General features: G+C 62.9%; 1 protein-coding gene and 1 long non-coding RNA gene across 2 annotated transcripts; one reads left to right on the forward strand and one right to left on the reverse strand.

The window, feature by feature from the left end:
- Positions 1–629: 629 nt before the first annotated feature.
- LOC123287272 (uncharacterized) lies at positions 630–5,069 on the reverse strand. The gene is made up of 2 exons (XR_006530472.2): positions 4,867–5,069; positions 630–877 (listed from the first exon to the last, which is right to left on the reverse strand). It is a non-coding gene; the product is annotated as an uncharacterized lncRNA (long non-coding RNA).
- ADSS1 (adenylosuccinate synthase 1) lies at positions 3,197–21,688 on the forward strand. Its single transcript, XM_044774408.2, has 13 exons — positions 3,197–3,470; positions 9,714–9,816; positions 12,579–12,641; positions 13,531–13,581; positions 13,917–13,983; positions 14,888–14,995; positions 15,095–15,176; positions 16,791–16,917; positions 17,433–17,587; positions 18,467–18,591; positions 19,719–19,816; positions 21,075–21,224; positions 21,302–21,688. Exons 1-13 carry the CDS (start codon positions 3,213–3,215, stop codon positions 21,352–21,354), a joined length of 1,440 nt encoding a protein of 479 aa, XP_044630343.2. The 5' UTR covers positions 3,197–3,212; the 3' UTR covers positions 21,355–21,688.

Below are 21,688 nucleotides of genomic sequence, written 5' to 3' on the forward strand. Positions count from 1 at the left end.
GATGGATGGCTGGATGAGCGAGCTGGTGGGTGGGTGGAGAGAAGGAGGGGTGGGCCTGATGAGATGGTGGTGTGAAGATAGGCCCCGCCACACAGAGCACGCAGAACAGGGCCAGAGCAGATGATGAACAGCCCCCAGAACAGTGTTGAGGTGAGCTCCGCTCTATGGGGTGTAATTTAGATACATAAAACTCACCCACCCTAAGCATGTGACTCTGATTTTTTTCTTTCTTCTCCCCAAAGCCCCTCAGTACACAGTTGTACATTCTAGTTGTGGGTCCTTCTAGTTGTGCTATGTGAGACGCCTCCTCAGCATGGCCTGATGAGCGGTGCTAGGTCCACAGCCAGGATTCGAACTGGTGAAACCCTAGGCCATCAAAGCAGAACGTGCGAACTTAACTACTCAGCCATGGGGCCAGCCCCAGTGACTCAGTGATTGTTTTCAGATTTACAAAGTTATGCAATTATCACCATGAGCCGGTTTTAGAATATTTCCATCATCCCAACAGCCCTCGCACACCCAGTAGCACTCACGCCCCATTCCTCCTTTCCCAGCCCTGGCAGCCACTACTCTGCTTTCTGTCTCTGTGGATTCACTTTTTGTGGACATTTCATATAAATGGAATCATACAGTATGTGACCCTTTGTGATGGGCTTATTTCATTTAGCATGCTTTCAAGATTCATCCGGGCTGGAGCATGTGTCGGTCCTCCATTCCCTTTCATTCCGTGTGTGGACAGGCCACATTTTGTCATCCATTCATCTGTTGACAGACACTTGGGTCATTTCCAGCGGGAGGCCTTTGTGACTAGTGCCGCTGTGAACACCTGCATGCTGGTCTGTGTGGATGTCTGTTTTCATTTCTCAGGAACAGATTCCTAGGAGGGAAATGGCCAGGTCATATGCTAAGTGTATGTTTAACTTTTTAAGAAACTGCCAAAGTGTTTTCCAAAGCAGCTGCACCATTTTTCATTCCTGCCATGCAGTCTTTCACGTTCAATGATGTGAGGGTATGTGCAGCCTGTGTGGTGTCTGTGTCCTGGGTCACTGTGCACGATGTGGCCCCAAAGGGAAGTGCGACCCCCAGAGAGTGGAAACCCCAGGTGGCTGAGCCCACCCCTCCCTGAGTGCTTGCCCGAGGTCATACAGAGGGCCCCCAAACTTGGTGACTTGTATTGCCATGGCCCTGGTGACAGGCCCACTGCACAGGGCCACTGCAGGGGGCGGGGGTGTTCTAATTCGGGCTGGGCGTGTGACTGGCAGGGCCCCAGCTGTTGGGCCTGGACAGGCTGTTTATAGAAAATCCCGGCTCCCCCAGGCCTGCCGGCTATTTATAGGCCCAGGCCTGGGGGAGGTGGTGCCCCGGCCAGCATTTGGCCTTGCAGAGTTTGTCAATCTCCATGGCGTCCCTCTGGTCCCCTTGTGTCCCCACCGCACACCTGCTGGCCCAGAGCCCCGGGTTTCCCCCAGGAAGGGCTCAGAGCCAGCGCCCCCTCTTTGGGTCTTCAGCACTGCCCCAGGGGTGGACAGAGGGAAGCACCCACTCATCGGAGCTGACTGCAGCAAACTCTCTGTGGCTCCTGGGGGGCATTCAAAAGACTCGACTTCTTTCACCCGGAATCGAACAAAGAAAGAAACCTCCGTAACCCTCTTGGTGCCTCCCACTACAATCTCGCCTTTTCTTCATCTACAGTCAGCTGCTGTGCCCCACATTCCCTCCCTGAGACCCCCAGGACCCCTGGCCACCACCCCCTCCTGGCTGCCAGCTCACGGTGCGCCCCATCCTCAGCCTGCTCAGCCTTGATGGCATTCAGAGCCCAGAGTCGGCCCGCTTGCCCCTGCTCCAGCCACTTCCCAGGGGCTGGTAGCTGGGGGGCTCCTCCCTCTCCCCCCGCCCCACTGGCTGTCACCACCACGCTTTCCAGCTGAGGATGTTAGCTTACACAGGACACCTGCATCTCCTTCCTAGGGACAATGACGGACAACTTGAGATGTCCCGTGACTGCTGGTAACTCACATTATGGCGTTTATCCCACAACAATGCTGACGTTGATGTCCCGGTGTGAGAGAAGACGGACTGGGACACAGAGGGGCCAAGCGACCTGCCGAGGGCACAGCCAGGGCTCCCATCGGGGGGTGCTGGGGCCAGGAGGGTGGCTGGGAGAGGGAGAGGAGAGTCCAAGGGGGAAGATGGACCAGTGCAGTAGTCCTCTGTGGCTGCTTGAATTGTTAACTCTCCATGAGTGACCCTTGGGTGACAAGCCCTCCTGCCCCCAGGGGACCATCCCTGGCTCCTTATCCTAGCCATGGTGCTAGCCATGCCCAAGCCCAGTCCACTTGGTGGGTGGTGGGCAGGCAGTGCACCCAGCTGGGAACACAGGAGCCCGGCAGACAGACCATCATGCACCCTCTCAGCACCCAGTCCTTCCACGAGCTGGGGCAGGAAGGAGGTCTGGTGTGGGGCTTCTTGGAGCCCCTGGTCCTGGGCTGCTGAGCATCCCTGGCTGCTCCCCTGCCTGGGCCAGGTGACCCAGACAACACGAGTCCGTCCGCCCTGGACTTAGGGCCCTGGGGACTGAGGGCAGCCCAGCTCCCGGATGGAGCCCACCTGCTGGTACCAGCAGGCAAGGCTCCACAGCGTGCCCTGCGCTGGACACCAGGCCCCTGCGCATGTGGGAGGTTGGGGGTCCGGGTGCCGAGTGTGGGGGAGCGGGAGAGGGGGGACACAACACGCTGTCTTCTCTCTGCGGCCACCAGAGGGCGCGCACGCCCGTCCAGGTGGCGGGGCTTCACCGCAGGGCAGGTGCGCACCCCGAGGGTGCGGACCCTCCACGTGGGGCACAGAGACGCAGCTCCCCTTTTGCAAACCGCACTCCCGCCCCGGAGGGGACCCCCCGCAGTTTCTGGAACCCCGTGGTCCTGGACCTGGCGGGGCCGGGGCAGGGTGGGTGCGCAGCACCCAGGCCCTGCTTCGGGGCAATCGAGAGCAAAAGCCCCGCACTAGCATTCATGGGGCGCACCCGGCCAGGCCCGCTGGAGGCACCCCGGAGCGCGCCGTCTGTCCGCGCGCCCCCCAGAAGTGCCCGCGGCCCAACTCGGCTTCCAGGGGGCGGCGCGGGGCGGGGACCCGGCGCCCGGAGGTCACCGAGGCGCGTCACGGCGCCCGCCGGGCCCGCCCCCGGCCCGCCCCCCGCCCCGGGCCGGCTCCTTTTAATGGCGCGGGCGCGCGGGCCGCGGCGGGCTCTCGGGCGGCCCGGCGCAGCGGACGAGCGAGCCAGCATGTCGGGGACCCGAGCCTCCAACGACCGGCCCCCCGGCGCGGGCGGCGTCAAGCGGGGGCGGCTGCAGCAGGAGGCGGCGGCGACCGGCTCCCGGGTGACCGTGGTGCTGGGCGCTCAGTGGGGGGACGAGGGCAAAGGCAAGGTGGTGGACCTGCTGGCCACGGACGCCGACATCATCAGCCGCTGCCAGGTGCGGGCCAGGGCTCCGGGTCCCCCCCCCCCCTTCGACCCAGACAGACCCTGTTCCTGCTCTCCCGCGTCCCGACCCAGACATGCCTCTTGGATACCTTCCTTCCTGGGGACACCTTTCCCAGGGGCCACCCCCACCCACTCACACACGCACGCACCACCCACGCACACAACCCCCCTGCCACTCAGACCCGCACACCCTTCCTTCCCGGCACCTGACACCCCTCGCCCACTCCCTCCCCCAGGGACCGCCTTCCCCACCCAGCCCCACCCTCCAGGGCTGTGGGCCAGCGGCAGAGCTATAAATACAAGTCGCTGAGTTGGGGACACCCGATCCTCGTGGGGTGGAGTGTGCCATGAGTGTGACGCTGGCTCTCCAGCGTGTTGGGGTGGGGTGGGGCAAGGACCACCCAGACATCCCCCTTCCTCATTCTGTTTGGGTCTGGGTCAGGGCTGGCTGACTCCACATGGGGATCAGTGCACACTGGTGAGGGGCTGGAGGGTGAGCTGGGGAGTCAGCCAGGAGGAGGCAGAGGCCAGGGCAGGACAGGGGCCAGGACCTGAAGGAAGGCAGGGCAGGGACAAGGAGGGTCCTGGCCAGACACAGGGAGAGGGAGGAGCCACAGACTTCTGGCCAGAGTGACCCGGTGGCTGGCAGTGGCACTGAGGAGGCCGGACACAGACTTTGTCCCCTGAGGGCCCAGGGTGGGGCCCTGTCTGTTCTGACCGACACGGGGCACTCCCTCCTGCCAGGGCCAGGGAGCCACGCTTGCTGCTGTGGGCTGACTTACAGCTCAGGGGACAAAGGGGTCAGCTTTGGGGTGCACGCTTTGGCGCTGCTGGGGTTTGGAGCCACGCCCCGAGATGCTGCGAAAAATGGGGAAGGGGTATCTGTGAGCCCCTTCTCCCATATTCTGTGACCTCCTTCCTGACCTGCAGCCAGGACGGACGGCTGGGGCTCGGGGCATGCCCCCGAGAAGGGCATGGTCCCAAGGCGTTTGGCTTGGGAACATGAGCCTCAACAGCTGTCTGGACCACTCCTGCCTGATGCGGACAGTGATTCCTGGAAGGTGCTTCCTGGGATCGCGGGAAGTCTCCCACCCTCTCTCTGCCCTGAGCCACAGCACCCAAGCCCACTCCTCTCCTAGGGCCCCCAGGTGCCAGAGGTAGCCTCCAGAGCCCTGCTGCGTGAGCAAGGGCCCTCGTCCCCCTGCAGCTGGGCGCCTGGCCGGGGGGCTGCCACTCCTCTCCCCCACAGCACGAGGCGTCCCCTCCTCGGGCCTGTCTGCTGCAGTGCTGCCCAGGGCCCTCCATGTAAACGGCTGGCTCTGCTCAGCCTTGCACGCCCATCTTGGCTCGTCTCCCCTCCTGAAGTGACCAGAGGACTTTGCACTTACCCTTAGCCCTCATCTTGAGGCTGCCCAGCCCTCCTTCCAGCTGTGGAGATGGTTCTGGAACCGGGCCCTCCCTGTTCTGCCACCCGAGTCAGCAGGCCAGGCCCTGCCCACTCTCTGTGCGCTCTGTGCATAGCCATTCGGCTGGGAGCTCTGCCCACCCCTCCTAGAAGTCCCCACACGTCCACCGGGCTCCCTCTTTCTGTGTCTGCCCAGTGTCCTTCCTGCTGCTTGACCCCCACCCCCTCCCGATAGGAGCCTCTGGGCTGCTTGCCTGGACTGGCCGTTGTGGCCTTGGTCTCCCCTGCAGCGCCCTGCCCCAGGCCCCAGGCCCCAGGTCACCAGCCCTTCACTCCCAACCCTCCCTCCGCTTCCCAATCACCTTCGTCAGAGGTGCTGGGCCCCTCGACCGGGCTGGCCAGGTCTCAGCGCTCGCTGGCTGGGATTGAAAATTCCCCTCCTTCCAACGGCAGAGCAGGCAGTGCTGGGCTCTGGGTGCTGACCACTCTCAGCACAAGTGTACCGGGGTGGGTTTCTCTTGGTTTCCACTGTGAGCTCACATGCCACCACCTCGTCTAGCCAGGGCTGTCTCCCACCAGGGTGGCCCCCCAGGAAGGGCCAGCCAGCCTCGAGCTGCTGCTGGAGAGCTGTGGCGATGCACACGGTGGCCTCACTCATTGGGGGCCTCATCTTGCAGCTTGTCAGTGCTCTGGGACCTCCCTCCACGGGGGTATTAGGAAATGCCCCACTGCAGACCCCGGGCCGGTCCAGGGGCCTCCTGGGGGAAGCGGGGCGGCTGCCTTGGGCTGGAAATGCCGGGTGTTGCTTCTAGAAGCAGCCTCCCCTCCACGTCTGTGCCCTCTGATGGCTCTGGTCACCCAGCGGTGGCTGCAGGGGAGGCCGGCTCCGGGGCTGCACAGCGGCTCCTGGCTGCAGGGACATCTGCCAGGGCAGACCACCCGGGGCCCAGGACCCCTGCCTCCCAGGCCGCGCCCCACCGCCTCACGGGGCAGAGAGCAGCTCTGTTTGGGTTGGATGAATGAATGAATGAGTGATAGGAGCCTGCCAGCAGGTACCAAAAGAAGGTGAGGCACTGCATGGGCGGGTGAACTTTGGGGTCCCACTCAGACAAGTGAGTCATAAGTGTGTCCCCACCCTGAGAGCAGCCCCTTGCTGTGTGATGTGCATGGTCCTGATAAACATGCAGCAGCTGCTGCCAAGAGGCCTCCTCCCCCAACCCGGCCACAGCCACAGCCCCCGAGCAGCCTGCCCCACCCCCAGTTCACCTCTTTGCTCCCTCAGTCCCGTTGTCCCGCCCACAGACCAGGGCTGGAGATGGACACAGAGGCAGAGGAGGTGGTCCCTCTCCCAAGTGAGCTGGCCGGGGGAGGCGGGCAGGCTCTGTGCTCTGGGGGAGAGACGGAAACAGCCCAGGAGCATGGGGTGCAGGGCTGTCAGAGACAGTCAGGGGACGTGAGGGAGAGGGGGTCTGGGGCTCGGAGGCCTGGGGCTCTGCCAAGGAGATAACTGTCCTTGGCCCCCCAGTGCCGCCGATGGCAGAGGCAGGGGGGCTGTGTCACAGGGATGAAAGGCCAGGCTAGGTGCCTCCCTGGGAACCTGGGGCCAAAGGAGCTGTTCAGAGCAGAGTGAGGACCGTGTGGTGGGGGTCAGGGGAAGAACAGAGAGGGTGGTGGCTGAGCGGGTCGTGAGGGACGGGGGCCCGGCCAGATCAGAGGAGGTCAGCGGAAGGACTCCCAAGCAGATGGCAGGGTACACGGGCCAGGGGTGGTGGAAGGGGCAGGAATGGGCAGATGCAGGAGATTGAGGCAGGGGACATGCATGGGGATGAGGCTTGCAGAATGTGCTCCATAGGGAGCAACACGGAGCCCTGTCGGAGTCCCACATGGAGGCGAGGAGGGTGTGATGAGGCCTTTGGTGGAGAGAGGCCCTTACAGATGCTGCAGAGCAGGCTGGGCTGGGGGCGACAGTGGCATCCGCATCCCTGGGAGGCTCAGAGCTGTGCCTGAGCGCAGGCTCCATCAGAGGGGAGACCCTGGAGGCAGGCAGAGCTCCGAGGGGCCGATGCATGGCCTGCCTGTGTGCCCAGCTCCCAGCCTGACTCAGCCTGTCCTCCAGGGCAATGGAAGGGATGAGCAAGTGTGGAGCAGACGGTGAGACAGCCCAGGAATCCCCCAGCCACCCTAGGTTCAGGACGATCCTTACTTACTCTTGCAGGGCACCAGGCACGTGGGCCAGGGAGGCTGAGAGCAGCCCAGAGGCAGAGGCCCCACGGGGGCAGCCAGACTGGGCTGCGGACAGGCATTCTCCCCCACGCTCCCATGGGGACCCTGGACAAGCTCCCCCCTCCAAGTGGCTTTCCAAACCAGGCCTCAGCCCCGAGCAGACTGCGGGCTGAGCTGCAAGTCTAAGGAGGGCAGCTGGGGTGCTTCTGCCCCGACCCCACTGCCTGCTGGCATGTACCTGGGGGAGGACATGGGGTCTCTGGGACAGGCAAGCTGGACCTCTGCAGAGTGGCTGGGAGGTGTGTCTGCAGGTCAGCAGGCCCTGGGCTAGGCCTCCAGGGCTGGCTCCTGTCCCTGGGAGTGGCCTGTGGCCTGACGCCTGGTCCCTGCAACTGGAGGGGTCATCTGACACCCACTGGCCCATGACACCTGCCCCTGTCCCCAGGCGCCCGTGTTTACCCCAAACAAAGCGGGGATGTGCTGGGCGGCGCTCCTCGTCTGTGTGTGTGTCCTCGGCCAGCTGACGCTGGCACTGGGCACTCAGAGCGCAGGGGGTGGGAGGCGGGTGTCTGGGCTCATCTGGCGGCCAGCCGTGCCGGCCATGGCAGACAGAATGCGGCCTTGGGGGGGCTGTCTGGCACATAGGAGAGAGCGTCTGCAGGGAGGCAGTCAGCCTGCCATCAGGTCTAGCCTGGGTTCTGCTACAGACCCCTTCTCCCAGGGCCTCAGTTTCCCTATCTGTCATGGAGCCACGCCCCCCGGGTGCAAATGTGGTTGTGGGTGTGAATGTGCGCAGAGAACCTCGAGTGGGGGGATCCCCTCAGGTGTGCTGAGGCGAGGGCAGAGCAAGCACAGGGTGTGGGAGGGTGCCATGACCCCAAGCCCGGGGCCTGTCAGTCACCGTGGGCATTTCTGAATTACTGGCCGTCCCACCCTGACCGTCAGATGGGCTGAAGCAGCATCCAGGGGCAGACTTGGGGTCTGCAGGAAGCGCCCAGCCCTTCTGACGGTCAGGGCTGGGCCGCAGTGGCTGCTGCCCCTCCTCCCCCCACCTCATCAGCATCAGCTCCCTTCATCGCCCTTCCCACCCGAAGCCCCTGTGGTCCCCTCCTGTCTAGTGTGCTGTGGGGCACCCCTCCTTGGCTCCCAGACCCACGCCGCCTTGTCCTTCCTGCCTCCCCCATCATTTGCTCAGAGCCTGCCGTTGGCTCCCGCAGCCAACCACCCGGAAGTCCCAGGGCCGGCTGGACCCCGCCGGGGAGGGGGCAGGACCGCCTGCCGGACACAGTCGAGCTGTGTGGCAGGGCGAGGAATGCAGACCTGGATCACGGAGACCCCAGGAGTCTGTTAGAGACGGCAGACCTGCCGCGAAGTCCTCCAGCTGACCTCTGAATGACCGTGTGTCAGAGGCGTGGGGAGCAGACCCAGGCGGCCTCGCACACCCATTCCCCAAGCAGACGGCTCGGGTGTCTAGGGACCTCGTGGAGCTGGTTTCTGGCAAGGCCATCTCGGGAAGCTGGAGCCCATCGTAGGGCCTGAGCCCGGGTGACGGGCGCACCGGAGAGGTTGCAGGATGTACTAGGGCTCCAGCCCCACCTCTTAATTTACTGATGCATGAAGTGGGGTCCAGGAGGGGGAGCCCCTGGCCTGGGGTCTCCTGGCATCTGCACCTCGCTGCCCCCAGCACCCCACCTGCCCCCACCTGGGGCTGGGAGACTTGTAAATCTCCCCCAGACCATTGAACAGGTGGAGGGGAGGGGAGGGACCAACAGCCTGGGGGGCCACAGCACCCTCTCGTGGCGGGAACCTTCCCAGGCACCCCCACCAGGGAGCTCCCCCCACCCCCCAACCCACCTCAGCCATGGTCAGCAGGAGTTCCAAAAAGAAGCGAGCCTGTTGCCCAGGTGTCCTCAGATCCCAGCTGGCGTCAGAATTGTTTTTTCATTTTTGTTCTTAGTGGGAGGCGTGGGCCCAAAGGGAGGGGTCCCTCCTAGGGGGGTGAGGGGCGCTGGCCCTGCTGGCCCGGGATGGCACCTGTTCCCCTCACCCGGCCCCAGAGGGGCGGTGCTGCCTCGCCCGGCCTTGGCCACCACAGAGTTCGGGCTGTGTGGCACATGGCAGCTCAGGCCATGGGCACCTGAGTCTGTACCTCCCGAAAGGGCGGCCCCCTCATTCCTGCATCAGGGGGCCTCATGGGCGGGCGGGGCTCCGAGTGTGTCCCGGCTTCAGAACCTGTGCTGAGCCAGCCTCCTTGGGGCATCAGCACATGCCTGCGAGATGGTCCCGGATGTTGGGACCAGCCTGGGCCAGCCCCTCTCCTGCCAGTCCCCTGGCCAGGCCCTGTACCCCATCCAAGGGGCAGGGCACTAACCCAGCACGGCCCAGACACACATCAGAGCCGACCACTTAACCAGACTTCCCGAGTTCAAGCGTGGACGGTATCTCACGCACCCTGGGGGACAGAACCGCCACCCCAGGCAGCACAGAGGCGGCTCCTGAGTGCCTGCGTTTAGAGCTGGCCTGGAGAGGCTGGGCACCCTGCAGGCCCTTCCAGGGTGGGTCCAAGTTCCCGGGCTCCTGGACACTCAGCCGGGTTTCTGTCCCCAGGGGGGCAACAATGCTGGCCACACCGTGGTGGTGGATGGCAAGGAGTACGACTTCCACCTGCTGCCCAGCGGCATCATCAACACCAAGGCTGTGTCCTTCATTGGTGAGTGCCCTGCCCACCCGCGCTGGGACTGGGCACAGACACCCAGATTCCAAGCATGTGAGCGGGAAGGCCTGGGACATCATCCAGGCCAGGGGCCCCATGTGCAGGGCTGCACGCAGGGGGAGAGCTGGGCTGGACCTCGGCCTGCCTGGCCTGCCCAGAAGCTTCTGCAGGATAACCTGCTCGGCCTGGGGGTGGGGGTGGGGAGGGATTTGAGGTCTCAGCTCCCATGTGGGAGCCCTCGCAGAGGAATCTGATCTGGGGGCCTGTCCTCAGAGCCCAGAGCCCAGGATGCCCGCCCAGCCTGGGCAAAAGGGAGAGAGGACGCAGGAGCCTCCACTGAACTCTCAGAACTCAAGTGTGTGCACGTGCCTGTATGCACGTGCGTGAGTGAGTGTGGTGTGTAGGGGGCTGTGTACACACGTGTGTGTGAGCACATGAGTGCATTGCATGAGTGGGTGAGTGTGCGTGTGTTTAAGTTTCTATGCATGTGTGTATGCAGGCATTGTGTGAGTGTGCTTGTGTGTAAATGTGTGTGCTTAGGGGACTGATTGTGTGCGTGTGCATGCCTGTGAGTGAGCATGCCTGTGCATGTGTGAGCAAGTGTGCATGTCTGTGTGTGTGTGCAGGCGACAGGCCCGGCTTCCTGCTGCGTGGATGGAGGCCGAGCCTGGGTGGAGGAGCTGAGCCCTTCCTGGCCGCTCCCGGGGCCGGCTTCCCAGAGGCCTCCCTCAGCCAGGCCAGGCCCACGCTGCAGAGGGGCCACCTCGCTCCCTGCTCCCAGCCCTTCCGCATTGCCCTCGCGGCAGCCACCCTCTCTCTCTCTCTCTCTCTGTCTCTTTGTCTCTCTCTCTTTCTGTCTCTCTCTCTCTCAGTCACAAGGCCCGAATGATCATCCTGGCCTCAGCTCATGGCCTCCTTGCTCAGGAGCTTTTCCTGGTCCCCTAGGCCAGGCCAGGCCCAGGGTTGCCCTCTCAAAGCTTCCAGTACTTCTCCTTCCAGCTCTTTCCACAACTTAGCAAGACCTCCCTGAGACGTATCTATGCCCACCCCTCCCAGGTCGGGACGCAGGGGCTGCAGCTGCTGGGGTGCGCCCAGCGATACACAGTGTCCGGCCCACTCCCTGGGAGCACAGGAAGGACAATGTCGGCGAGGGCTGCGGGCTGCGTGCAGTCAGGCTGAGCAGGAGGAGGGCCGCCCAGGGCCTTCTCCACAGGGTGCAGACTCGGCCCGGCAGTGGCTGAGGACAGTGCACGACGACCCTGGTTCATGTGAGGGGCCCTAGCCTGCACCCCCGGCCTGGAGCCCAGGAAGGCTTCTCCAGCATCAGCCCCATCGGCTGGGGGCCTGGGCCCACTTGGCAGGAAATGAGGCCAGGGAGGCACCGCTGGCCCAGGAGGGCACTCTGCCCAGCCTCCAAGGAGCTGGGGATGGGTCAGGGCTGGTGGCTGGAGCCCCCGCTGGGCGGTCCCCAGGGAGCATCAGCAGAGGGTCGGCTCAGCCCTCCGTGCGACAGACAGCACCCTGAGGGGCTGGCTTAGCAAGAGCAGGACGTGCCCAAGTGCACGCAGCTCCCTCAGCCTGGGGCAGTCCCCGGGTCCCTGCCACATGGCATTTCAGGACGCCATGGCATTTAGGTGACCTTTTGTGCTCAGTGTGGCTTGCATAGTCTCTGAGTCACTCCCAACTGGACTGATGTCCTGTCTCCCTCGGCCGAGCTGTGACACCACCAACCCTGGCCAGGACGCACAGGAGCAGAGTTCGCCCCAGGCAGGCAGCAGGCAGCCTGGCCCAGCTGCTTTTGGTCTTAAAGGAAAGGGCCAGCGCCCGGCTCTAAGCTGGACCGCGCGCTATGGTGCTATGTGACCGCAGGCGAGTCTCTGCCGTGCAGAACATCCGCACAGACCCTGCGTCTGCTTTATGTGTAGGGGACGCCCGGCTCCCTGGAGGCCAGCTGGGTCCTGGGCTGCATTTCTCCGTGCCTCCTGCTTTCCCATTTTCATTCCTTTTAAATAAAATGTCACAGTTTTATCAAGGTTTAATCTCTGTGCCCTGAAACGTACCCACGGTTGTGCAGCTGTCACAATTCTGTTCTAGAACTTTGTCATCACCCCGAGAACTGCCCTCGTGCCCATGTGCTGGTGATCCCCTCCCGCCCAGCCCCAGCCACCGCCAGGCTGCTCTCCGACTCTGTAAATGCTTCATGCTGGCTTTTGTTTTGTTTGGGTCATTTCTGTTATGCGACGAAATACATAAATTTATCATCCTAGCCATTTTTAAGTGTCCACTTCAGTGGCATTAAGTACATTCACATGTGCTGCCATCCCCAGCGTCCATCTCCAGCACTTTTCATCTTCTCAAGCTGAAACTCTGTCCCCATTAAACACTGACTCCCTGTCCCCTCCCCCAGCCCCTGGCACCCACCATTCTGCTCTCTGTCTCTATGACTCTGACGACTCCAGGGATCCATATGAGTGGAATCATACGGGATTTATCCTCCTGTGACTGCCTTATTTCACTCCGCATGATGTCCTCAGCACGTGTCAGGATTTCCTTCCTTATTGAGGTGGAATAATACTCCATCATGTGGATAGACCACATTTTCTTTATCCGTGCGTCCCTCGATGGACCTTGGGTTGCTTCCACGTCTTAGCTCTTGTGAATAACCCTGCTATGAACACGGGGGTGCAACTTTCATGCTGTTTTGAATGTATGTCCCCAGTGTCTGCGATACGATGCGGTCTCGTGTCTGTGTGTTGCAGGGAACGGGGTGGTCGTCCACTTACCAGGCTTGTTTGAAGAGGCAGAGAAGAATGAGAAGAAAGGTAGGTCTGAGTCCCTGCAGACTCACCCTGCCCTGGGCAGGTGAGTGTTCCTAGCGGCAGTGCTGGCTGGCGCCTCGCTGCGTGGTTTCTCTCGAGGGCAGGCGGGCGGGCAGACACGGGGGCGGCTTCCACGGCTGCGCCCCTGCCCGCCACCTGCTGGCTCTGCCTGTGCAGAAAGCCAGGTCACCGCTCAGAAAGCAGAGAGTGGGGCAGCCCCGCGGCCCTAAATTCTGGCTGCGGGTCGTGGCCTCGGCATCTCAGGGGAGCTTTCGTGACACTAGGGACAGGTGGCACCTGGAAATGTGGATTCAGGAAGTCCAGGAAGGGGCCCCAGGACCTGGAATTTGACAAAGCTCCTCAGGGAACGCTGATGTCCAGCTAGGATTGGGGACCGTGGGGCTGACTATGCCTACAGGAAAGGATGTGGTTACTGGGCGCTCCTTGGGGGCAGGAGGCAGTGACCGGGGCCACCGGCCAGGATGTCTGGGCCAGTCAGACCCTGTAAAGGTTGTCTAGAGGCGGGCCGATGACACAGAAACCCTGAGACCCCGATAGGGTCCATGGAGGAAGCAGAGCCTTGGCCTCAGGCTCAAGTTCAGGGCAGGCATGAACAGAAAGAGTGGGAACCTGACCCTCCCTGGGACATAGGCCCCAGGAGGTGCCAGGACGGAGGCCCCACAGGGAGATGGGCCAGCCCACAGGGATGTGGGTGGGCGTCTCCTGGGAGTGAGGGTCCTGGACACCCAGCCGAGGGAGAAGCCACCAGGGGTGGGCCCCTCGCTTGCCACGCACCAGAGGTGACTATTTTGGCCTCTTGCCTGGTAGGATCTGGGCCAGCTGGCTGGTCCTCCCCCTGTGAACACTGACCACGTGTGCCATGTCCCCACAGGTCTGAAAGACTGGGAGAAGAGGCTCGTCATCTCTGACCGAGCTCACCTCGGTGAGTTTCTCCCCCGGGGCCTGGCATGGGGCTTGCCCCTACCCCCGGCCCCTGAGCAGCTGACCCCACCGTGGCCCCCTCCACGGCCACCCAGCCCACACGGCTCCACGAGCCCGTCTCAGAGAGCTTCTGGGTGGGTGCTAGGTGGGGATCCAGGTCCCCATGACAGATGGGGAAACAGGCCCAGGGGGATTCGGGGTCACAGTGAGTCGGTGCCGAGTGGATGCCGATGCCAGCGTGTCCCCTTTCAAACTGGACCAGCCCTCTGGGAGGCCGGGCGCGCACGGCGAGGCCCTGACCCCGTCTGTCTCCCCTGCACCCTCGCCTGCCCGCAGTGTTTGATTTTCACCAGGCCGTCGACGGGCTGCAGGAGGTGCAGCGGCAGGCCCAGGAGGGGAAGAAGTGAGTGTCCGAAGAGCCGCTGGCTGGTGACTGGGCGTCTGGTCCAGCAGGATGGGAGGGAACATGGATCCATGGAATCCCCTCAAGAACAGCATCGGTTCACCCGAGGCCACCCCAGTCCCAAAACCCCAACAAGCCCACCCCTCCCCGGGGTCACGCCACTGCCACCCCCGAGGAGTACACAGGCCCTCCCGGCCGCGCCCACCATGACTGCTGGAGTCCTGGGCCGGCCTTGACCCCACACATGGGCAGCAGCTCCCACCACAGCACCCGGACCCCGCTGGCACCCAGTGGTCATGTGTTTGTCCTTCAAAGACAGTTGTCAGAATATGCCAGGACTGTGGTTCTCAAAGCCGGGACAGGGGTGAAGCAGAGAAGCACCCTGCCTCATGGAGTCATGTACTTGCACATGCAACACACATGTGCATGCGTGGTCACACATATGTGCACAGATATGTGCATACACTGCACACATTCACACACCCGAGTGCACATTCATACACAAGTGCACACTCGTGCTGACACACGTACATGCACTCATGTGTTTGTGCACACGTGTGTGTGCGCACACACGGCCCAGCCAGATGCAGGTGGCAATACTGAGCATGCTGATTTGCTGGGGGGGGGGGTGTGCCCAGGGGAGGGTTAGGACTGGGACCTGCCACTGCCTGGCCGCTGGGTCCTGAGAGCTGGCCGTCCGGGGGTCCTGGCGGTTCTCCCAGACTCCAGGGTGCCGCTGCTAGGACGGCACCTTAGATGCCGCCAGCTCAACCCTTCACCCATAGGGGCGGAAACTGAGGCCTGGGGCGCCTGGCGGGGCCCCAAGTTTCCAGGCTCCTCCCCGGGGTGCCCGAGGCTCGTCCCCCACCCCGCCCCCATGCTCACTGCTGCCCCCATCTCTCAGCATCGGCACCACGAGGAAGGGGATTGGGCCAGCCTACTCCTCCAAGGCGGCCCGCACGGGCCTCCGCGTCTGCGACCTCCTGGCAGACTTCGACGAATTTTCCACCAGGTACCCGAGCTGTCTGCAGCCCAGGGGGACTCCAGCTAGTGGGAGGGCACTTGGGGATCCAGGCAGGGTGAGGGGTCACGGTCCTTGTCACTTCCGCAGATTCAAGAACCTGGCCCACCAGCACCAGTCCATGTTCCCCACTTTGGAAATAGATGTTGAGGGTCAACTCAAAAAGCTCAAGGTAGAGCTGTGGGGGCGGTGTCGGGGGGCCGGTGTCAGGGTGGGGGTGGTGTCGGGGGGATGGTGTCGGGGCACAGTGTCGGGGGGACGGTGTCGGGGCACAGTGTCGGGGGGACGGTGTCAGGGCGCAGTGTTGGGGGACAGTGTCGGGGCGCAGTGTCGGGGGGTGGTGTCGGGGCGCAGTGTCGGGGGTCGGTGTCAGGGCACAGTGTCGGGGGGACGGTGTCGGGGCACGGTGTCGGGGCGCAGTGTTGGGGGGACGGTGTCGGGGCGCAGTGTCAGGGGGAAGGTGTCGGGGCGCAATGTCGGGGGGACGGTGTTGGGGCACAGTGTCAGGGAGCGGGGAAGCACAGCAGTGGGACCCACCAAAGTGTGACATCTCACCTGGCGTTTATGGCATGCTCGTGGAGTACACCCATCATGGGGCATTACTCTGGGATGGCTGGCCTTCTGGGGACCGTGGACCTCCTGTGTGAGCCTCCGGCCAGCTGAGGTCAGGGCAGTCCTCTCCAGGAGCAGGGGGCTCAGCTGCTCCACCTGGCTCCTTGCCTCCTTTCTTGGGAAATTGCCCAGGACAGGCTGGGGGAAGGAGGCGGACCCTGTCCCATCTGGAGCAGGAGGTAAGGGGTCCCAGCTCATTCTCAGAGGGGCGGAGCGGGGCGGGGGACAGGATGATGTCAGTGCAAAGTCCTTTCAGAAGTTTCCAAGGCTGGGATCCCAGCCCATCCAGCCCTGGTCTGGGGCTGTAAATGAGGACAGAGATGGGCCGATGCTGCCACAGGGGCAAGACAGCGGCTGGGGAGCTCCGTGCACCGCCACACGGAGTCCATGGGGCACACACAGATGCCTTGTCCTCAAACAGCAGGGCTCGGGGGCGGCACCTCCGCTCCCAGGGGAGGTGGGTCAGCAGGCCCACCTGGGGAGTCTGCCCCGGACACAGGCCCTGACGCATGTAGGAAACGTCACTGAATCGTCAGGCTGTCCGGCTCGTCCCCCCGCCTTCAAGTAAGGTCAGCACCCCAAGTTTCCCGTGGACACGTTCACACTGTCTCAGCTCAGGCTGCTATAAGGAAGAACCACGGACGGGGAGGATGAATCAGGGGCGCGTGGTCCTGGAGGCCGGACGTCCGAGAGCAGGGTGTCAGCAGGGCGGTTCCTCCTGAGGGTTCACTCATGGGCGTGTGGACGCCGTCTTCTCCCCGTGTCCTCACGTGGTCGTCCCTGTATGCGTGTCTGTGTCCTGATCTCCTCTTCTTATGAGGACACAAGTCGTACTGGATTAGGGTCCCCCTTAATGTCCACATTTTAACTTGATCACCTCTTTACAGACCCCATCTCCAAATACAGTCCCATTCTGAGGTCCTGGGGGTAAGGGTGTCGACAGATGAAGTTGGGGGATACAATTCATCCCGTAACAGCCAGCGAGAGGCTGGTGCTGAATCTCACAGACGCGACCCAGCCAGCGCCTCAGTGCTTGCGCCCATCTCAGCACAGCTTTGCAGACCAGGCCCCTCGCTGGGAAGGAATGTGCTGGAAGAGTGAGGCCGTGGGGTGGAGGCCGGGGCCGGCTGGACGCAGCCCTGCCCCGCCGTAGCCCCATTCCTCCTTCTCACAGGGCTTTGCCGAGCGGATCCGACCCATGGTCCGGGACGGCGTTTACTTCATGTACGAGGCGCTCCACGGCCCCCCCAAGAAAATCCTCGTGGAAGGCGCCAACGCGGCCCTCCTCGACATTGACTTCGGTGTGTCCCAGCCGGGCTGATCCCAAGGAACCCCCATTTTCTTATCTGCTGGGAGACTGGGCTGGCTGCTGGCAGGGCGTGGCAGGGCCACCAACCACGGTCACGCTGCTGTCCCTGCCCATGAAAATGATCAGGCTGCCCCAGGTCTTCCTAACTTCAGCCAGGAGGGGAGAGAAGAGAGGGCTGAGCTGGACAGGAGGGAACAGGGCTGTCAGAGAAGCACCTCACCAGTCCTAGGGACACACCAGCACCAGGCAGCCTGGTGCAGCCAGGGGAGGCACCCTCCTTCTCCTCTCCTCACTCCCCAGACTCACACATGAGCCACAGAGGGCCAGCACACAGCACCCCAGGCCGGCCACTCCCCCAGGGTGGTCCCTCAGACCGCCAGCCCTAGAGACCCCACTGAGGGGACATGCAGGGGCTGAACCACCCACTGCCTTCTGCGGCGAGGGACCCCTGGGCCAGGGCGATCTGCGGGATTGGCAGGCGGCCCCCCGACCGGCTCTGTCTTGCAGGGACCTACCCCTTCGTGACGTCATCCAACTGCACAGTGGGCGGCGTGTGCACGGGCCTGGGCATCCCCCCCCAGAACGTGGGCGACGTCTATGGCGTGGTGAAGGCCTACACCACCCGCGTGGGCATCGGCGCCTTCCCCACCGAGCAGATCAACGTGAGTCCCTGGCCCCGAGAGCCATATAGGGGCACGGAGGCAGGCAGGGTGCCCAGTGGTGGGGCGAGCAGTGGCACACAAGGCGGGCGGGGGTGACAAGATGCTCCCCCTGCATCACACCACGAAAGCTTATGCTAAGGACATGCTGTGCACACACATACCCATGACCCAACGCCCCTGGGAAGTGCCGCAGGTGAGCGGGTACCGGGCTGAGGGGGCTGCAGCTCAGGGCCCCATTGACTCGGGAAGGAACCCTCAGGATGCCACCAGCCTCCCTTCTCAGCCTGGCCTTGTGCCCTCGTGGCCAGTGAGGACACGAGGCTCTGGTCCCAAGCACTTTTGTGTGAGGGCCGGAGTGGGAAGGGAAGCGTGCCGTGTCCAGAAGTGTCTGGTGGCTTTAACAGGGCAGGGGGCGCAGGGATGGGACCCCCCTGAGAAATAAACACAAGCCTGGTCCCAAAGCTAAGCTACAGACCAGGTTCTGCCTTCACCTCCAGGCACCTAAGCGAGGGGTAAGGGGGGAGGCGAGCAAGGCTGTGCCCCACCCCCATGAGGCCGCATGTTCAGGAGGCGGCTCTCGACAGGCGGCACCCCAACCTGCCATCAGCAAGACCCTACCCGTGGGAGCCTCAGCTGGGGCCGTTAGCCAGGAACACGGGATGGGGGAAGCCAGGCATGAGGAGGGGATTCGTAGGGGCTGCAGCCTCAAGCTTTCCCCTGAGCCCAGGCTGGGGGGAGGGGGCGGTGGAGGGGAGGAGGGGTGGGGAGGACGAGCGGGGAGGGGTGAGGTGGCTGCGGCAGAGCGGGCAGAGGCAGGGCAGGCAGAGGCAGGGCCGGCTGGCTTTCCTGCCACACATGGTCCTGCTCTGTTCTCACTAGGAGATCGGGGACCTGCTGCAGAGCCGCGGCCACGAGTGGGGGGTGACCACAGGCAGGAAGAGGCGCTGCGGCTGGCTGGACCTGATGATCCTGAGATACGCCCACATGCTCAACGGATTTACCGCGTAAGCAGCACACTTGTTACTGCACGGCCATCCGGTGCCCGTCCACACCCGGGACATCCCTGACTCTCTGACAGCACGGGAACACGTGGAGTTGGGCATCAGGGCTCAGAGCCACAGTCTTCCCGTGCGGGCTGTGCACCCCATCTAGAACCTTACGCACGGCGGGGCCACAACGGGGGTGACGTGGAGACCCATCCAGGGCACGTCGGAGCCGGCCCTCCCGTCTGCTCCTGCACATGTGCTGGGAAGGCGACAGGCTGAAGGCCAGAGGGTGCCCGGTGCCTGTAGGAGGTTAACGTGGTTCGTCCAGGGATGAGGAGTAAGACCAGACATTGGTCCTCACAGACCCGACACTCTGCTAAATGGGAACTGGGCTGGGCTTGGCTGAGCCAGACTGTCAGGATCCCTGTCAGGTCTGTTAGGGTTCGGGGCCGGGCCGTGGGAGGGACACGCCATCCCAACACAGCATATGACCATGTGCTTCTGCGCTTGGAGCACTGACACCCCAGAGAGGCCCCTTGAGCTGGGAAGCAGGCTTCCTGCAGGGTCGGGGGGCCAGCAGACAACATGCAGCCCCACGATGCGCCGAGGGCCACGGCAAAGCACAGGACGGGCACTCTGGCCACCACGGGCTCCCGGAGCACAGCCCCCGGGAGGCCTCGAGGCCTTGCCCACAGAGGGCGCATCAAAGGAAAAGGGAAGACACTGCGGGAAAGCCCTGCGCTCAGGAACTGCTGCCCCGTTGTTGGCATCGGTGGTCTCGGCACTGTTGCTGGTCTCTGAGGGGCGGCTGGGGGTGGGCGGGCCACAGGAGCATGAACGAGCCACAGGCACGAGGCTCATGCACTGGCCACTTGGGAGTGCTAAGACCCTGAAGGCAGCCGTGACAGAGGGCAGGTGTGGCAGGAGCCACTGACCGGTCCTGAGGGGTATTCGAGGTGAGGAGAGCTTGCTCCGGCAGAAGTTGCACTCCTGGCCCGCCAGTTGACTGCGTCTTTGTGAGACTACCTAAGCTTTATTTTCTCTCCACTGTAAATGGCGGAGGAGAGGCGAGGGGTGGAACCCAAACCAAAGGGTGAGCAATCACCGAAGGCATCCCCCATCTGTCTCTGTTGGTTTTTGCACAGGCTGGCCTTAACAAAGCTGGACATCCTGGATGCCCTGGATGAGATTAAAGTCGGCATCTCGTACAAGCTGAATGGGAAAAGGATCCCCTACTTCCCAGGTACGTGGGCATGGCGGCTCTCCTGTCCATTGGGCGGTCTCCGCTGGGCAGCTACACGGGATGAAGTCACTGTGGTTCCTGGAGACGAGGGGATAAGGGTTTGCACTTAAAATATGCTAAGAGTGCATGCTCATCTCGGAAGACTCGCCGCACCTCGCAGGTTCGCACCCCCACGGGGAGGCCTGGCTAGTCTCCGGGCGGCTGCAGGCGTGTCCCATGGTTTTTGAGCTGCTCAGAGGGACGGGCCCAGGTTTGCAGGAGGGAACCAACTCTGCGACAACCCCGGGAGCCTGGGGGACCCTCAGGCACCTTGGTGTCAAGGCCCACCTCCTGGGAGCACTGGCAGCCCGCCTGAGTTAGCAGACATGGACTGCTCTGGATAACGGAAGTTCTGTGCAAGTGTGAAGATGACGTTTTACTAAGAAAGCACACTTTCGGTTAGACTATTTAACCCTAACTGGGGTTTCTGGTCCCACATGTCCCTTCTTTTAAAAAGTGTGAGGGCGATGCTGCGTCCCTGGATTTCACAGTTCCTGATGCGTCTGGACTGGGGCACGGGTTCCGGCCCACGCCCACGGGCAGCTTCCTCCCCCCGACCGTGCAGAGCTGCCCTCACTCCCCTCCCAGCACACGAGTGTAGACCCAGCAGCGCCGCTTGGCTACAAGAGCCGCATGTGCCCTCTTGGCAGTGTCCCCCAGCCCTGCTGACCCCTGAGCTTTGAGAGGGCACAGCAGGAGTGTGGCGTGACCCCAGGGGATCCAGGGCCCAAGGGAATGTGCAAACTCAGAGCACATGGAGGCTCTAGGGCCCTCGCAGTGGACAGCTTGTTCCAGCATCTTCAGTCAGCATCTGCTGTCAGCTTCCAAGTCCAGCCGAAGAGGAGGGGTCCCTGCCCTGGTGGGGGAGCAGGGACAGGTCCTTCAGCATCCTTTAACACTTCAGGATCCTTGGGCCCCTTGGAATTTCCCATGGGGTCCTTGGAGTTCCTCCACCGAGTCACCATGGATATTCCAGCAGAATGCATAGTGAATCCATGTCCAGGGTGGACGTGTCCGCCTGGTCTGGAAGGGGGACAGCCTGTGTCAGAGAACCACTCCCCAACCCCGAGAACACCAGTCAGGGCGACTCACCTTCCTCGCCGCTGAGCCCCCGGGGGAAGCAGGCCCTGGGCTGGGGGTCCTGAGCCACCCAGCGTCTGCTCCAGGGCTGGAGTGCACGTCTGTGGGCCACCATCCGTCCCACCGTGTGTCCCCCCAGCTAACCAGGAGATGCTGCAGAAGGTCGAGGTTGAATACGAAACGCTGCCTGGGTGGAAAGTGGACACCACAGGGGCCAGGAAGTGGGAGGACCTCCCCCCGCAGGCCCAGAACTACATTCGCTTCGTGGAGAATCACATCGGAGTGGCAGGTGAGTGCCCCGCGGCAGCCCGCCATCCCTCTCCTGGCCGCGCGCGCCCCCCGATGACAGACCCTTTGCCTTTTCAGTGAAATGGGTTGGTGTCGGCAAGTCAAGAGATTCGATGATCCAGCTGTTTTAGACAAAGATGGAGCCGATCCCAGCGGGCCGCAGCAGGTCCCCGTCCCACTCAAACAGCGGCCGTCGTGGTCCTCACCGACAAAACCGGCGCCATGAACAAAGAAATATGAAAATTCGTTCCTGTATTTGGTATTTCTCTCTAAGCCTTCAGCCCAACCCGTTGATTTCTGCAATGATTTTAAACATCTGAAAGCCAGCGTTGTGTACATTTTAAAAAATCCTGCTATTTGAAATGAGCTGGAGCGCTTAAAACACAGACCTCCTAGGGCACGTTCATTGTCCCGTGGTCGTGTGTCCGGTTGGAGCAGTTTGGTAATAAACACATCCAACAGCCA

This window comes from Equus asinus, chromosome 7 (assembly GCF_041296235.1).
Source record: "Equus asinus isolate D_3611 breed Donkey chromosome 7, EquAss-T2T_v2, whole genome shotgun sequence".
In the NCBI taxonomy this organism is placed as follows: domain Eukaryota; kingdom Metazoa; phylum Chordata; class Mammalia; order Perissodactyla; family Equidae; genus Equus; species Equus asinus.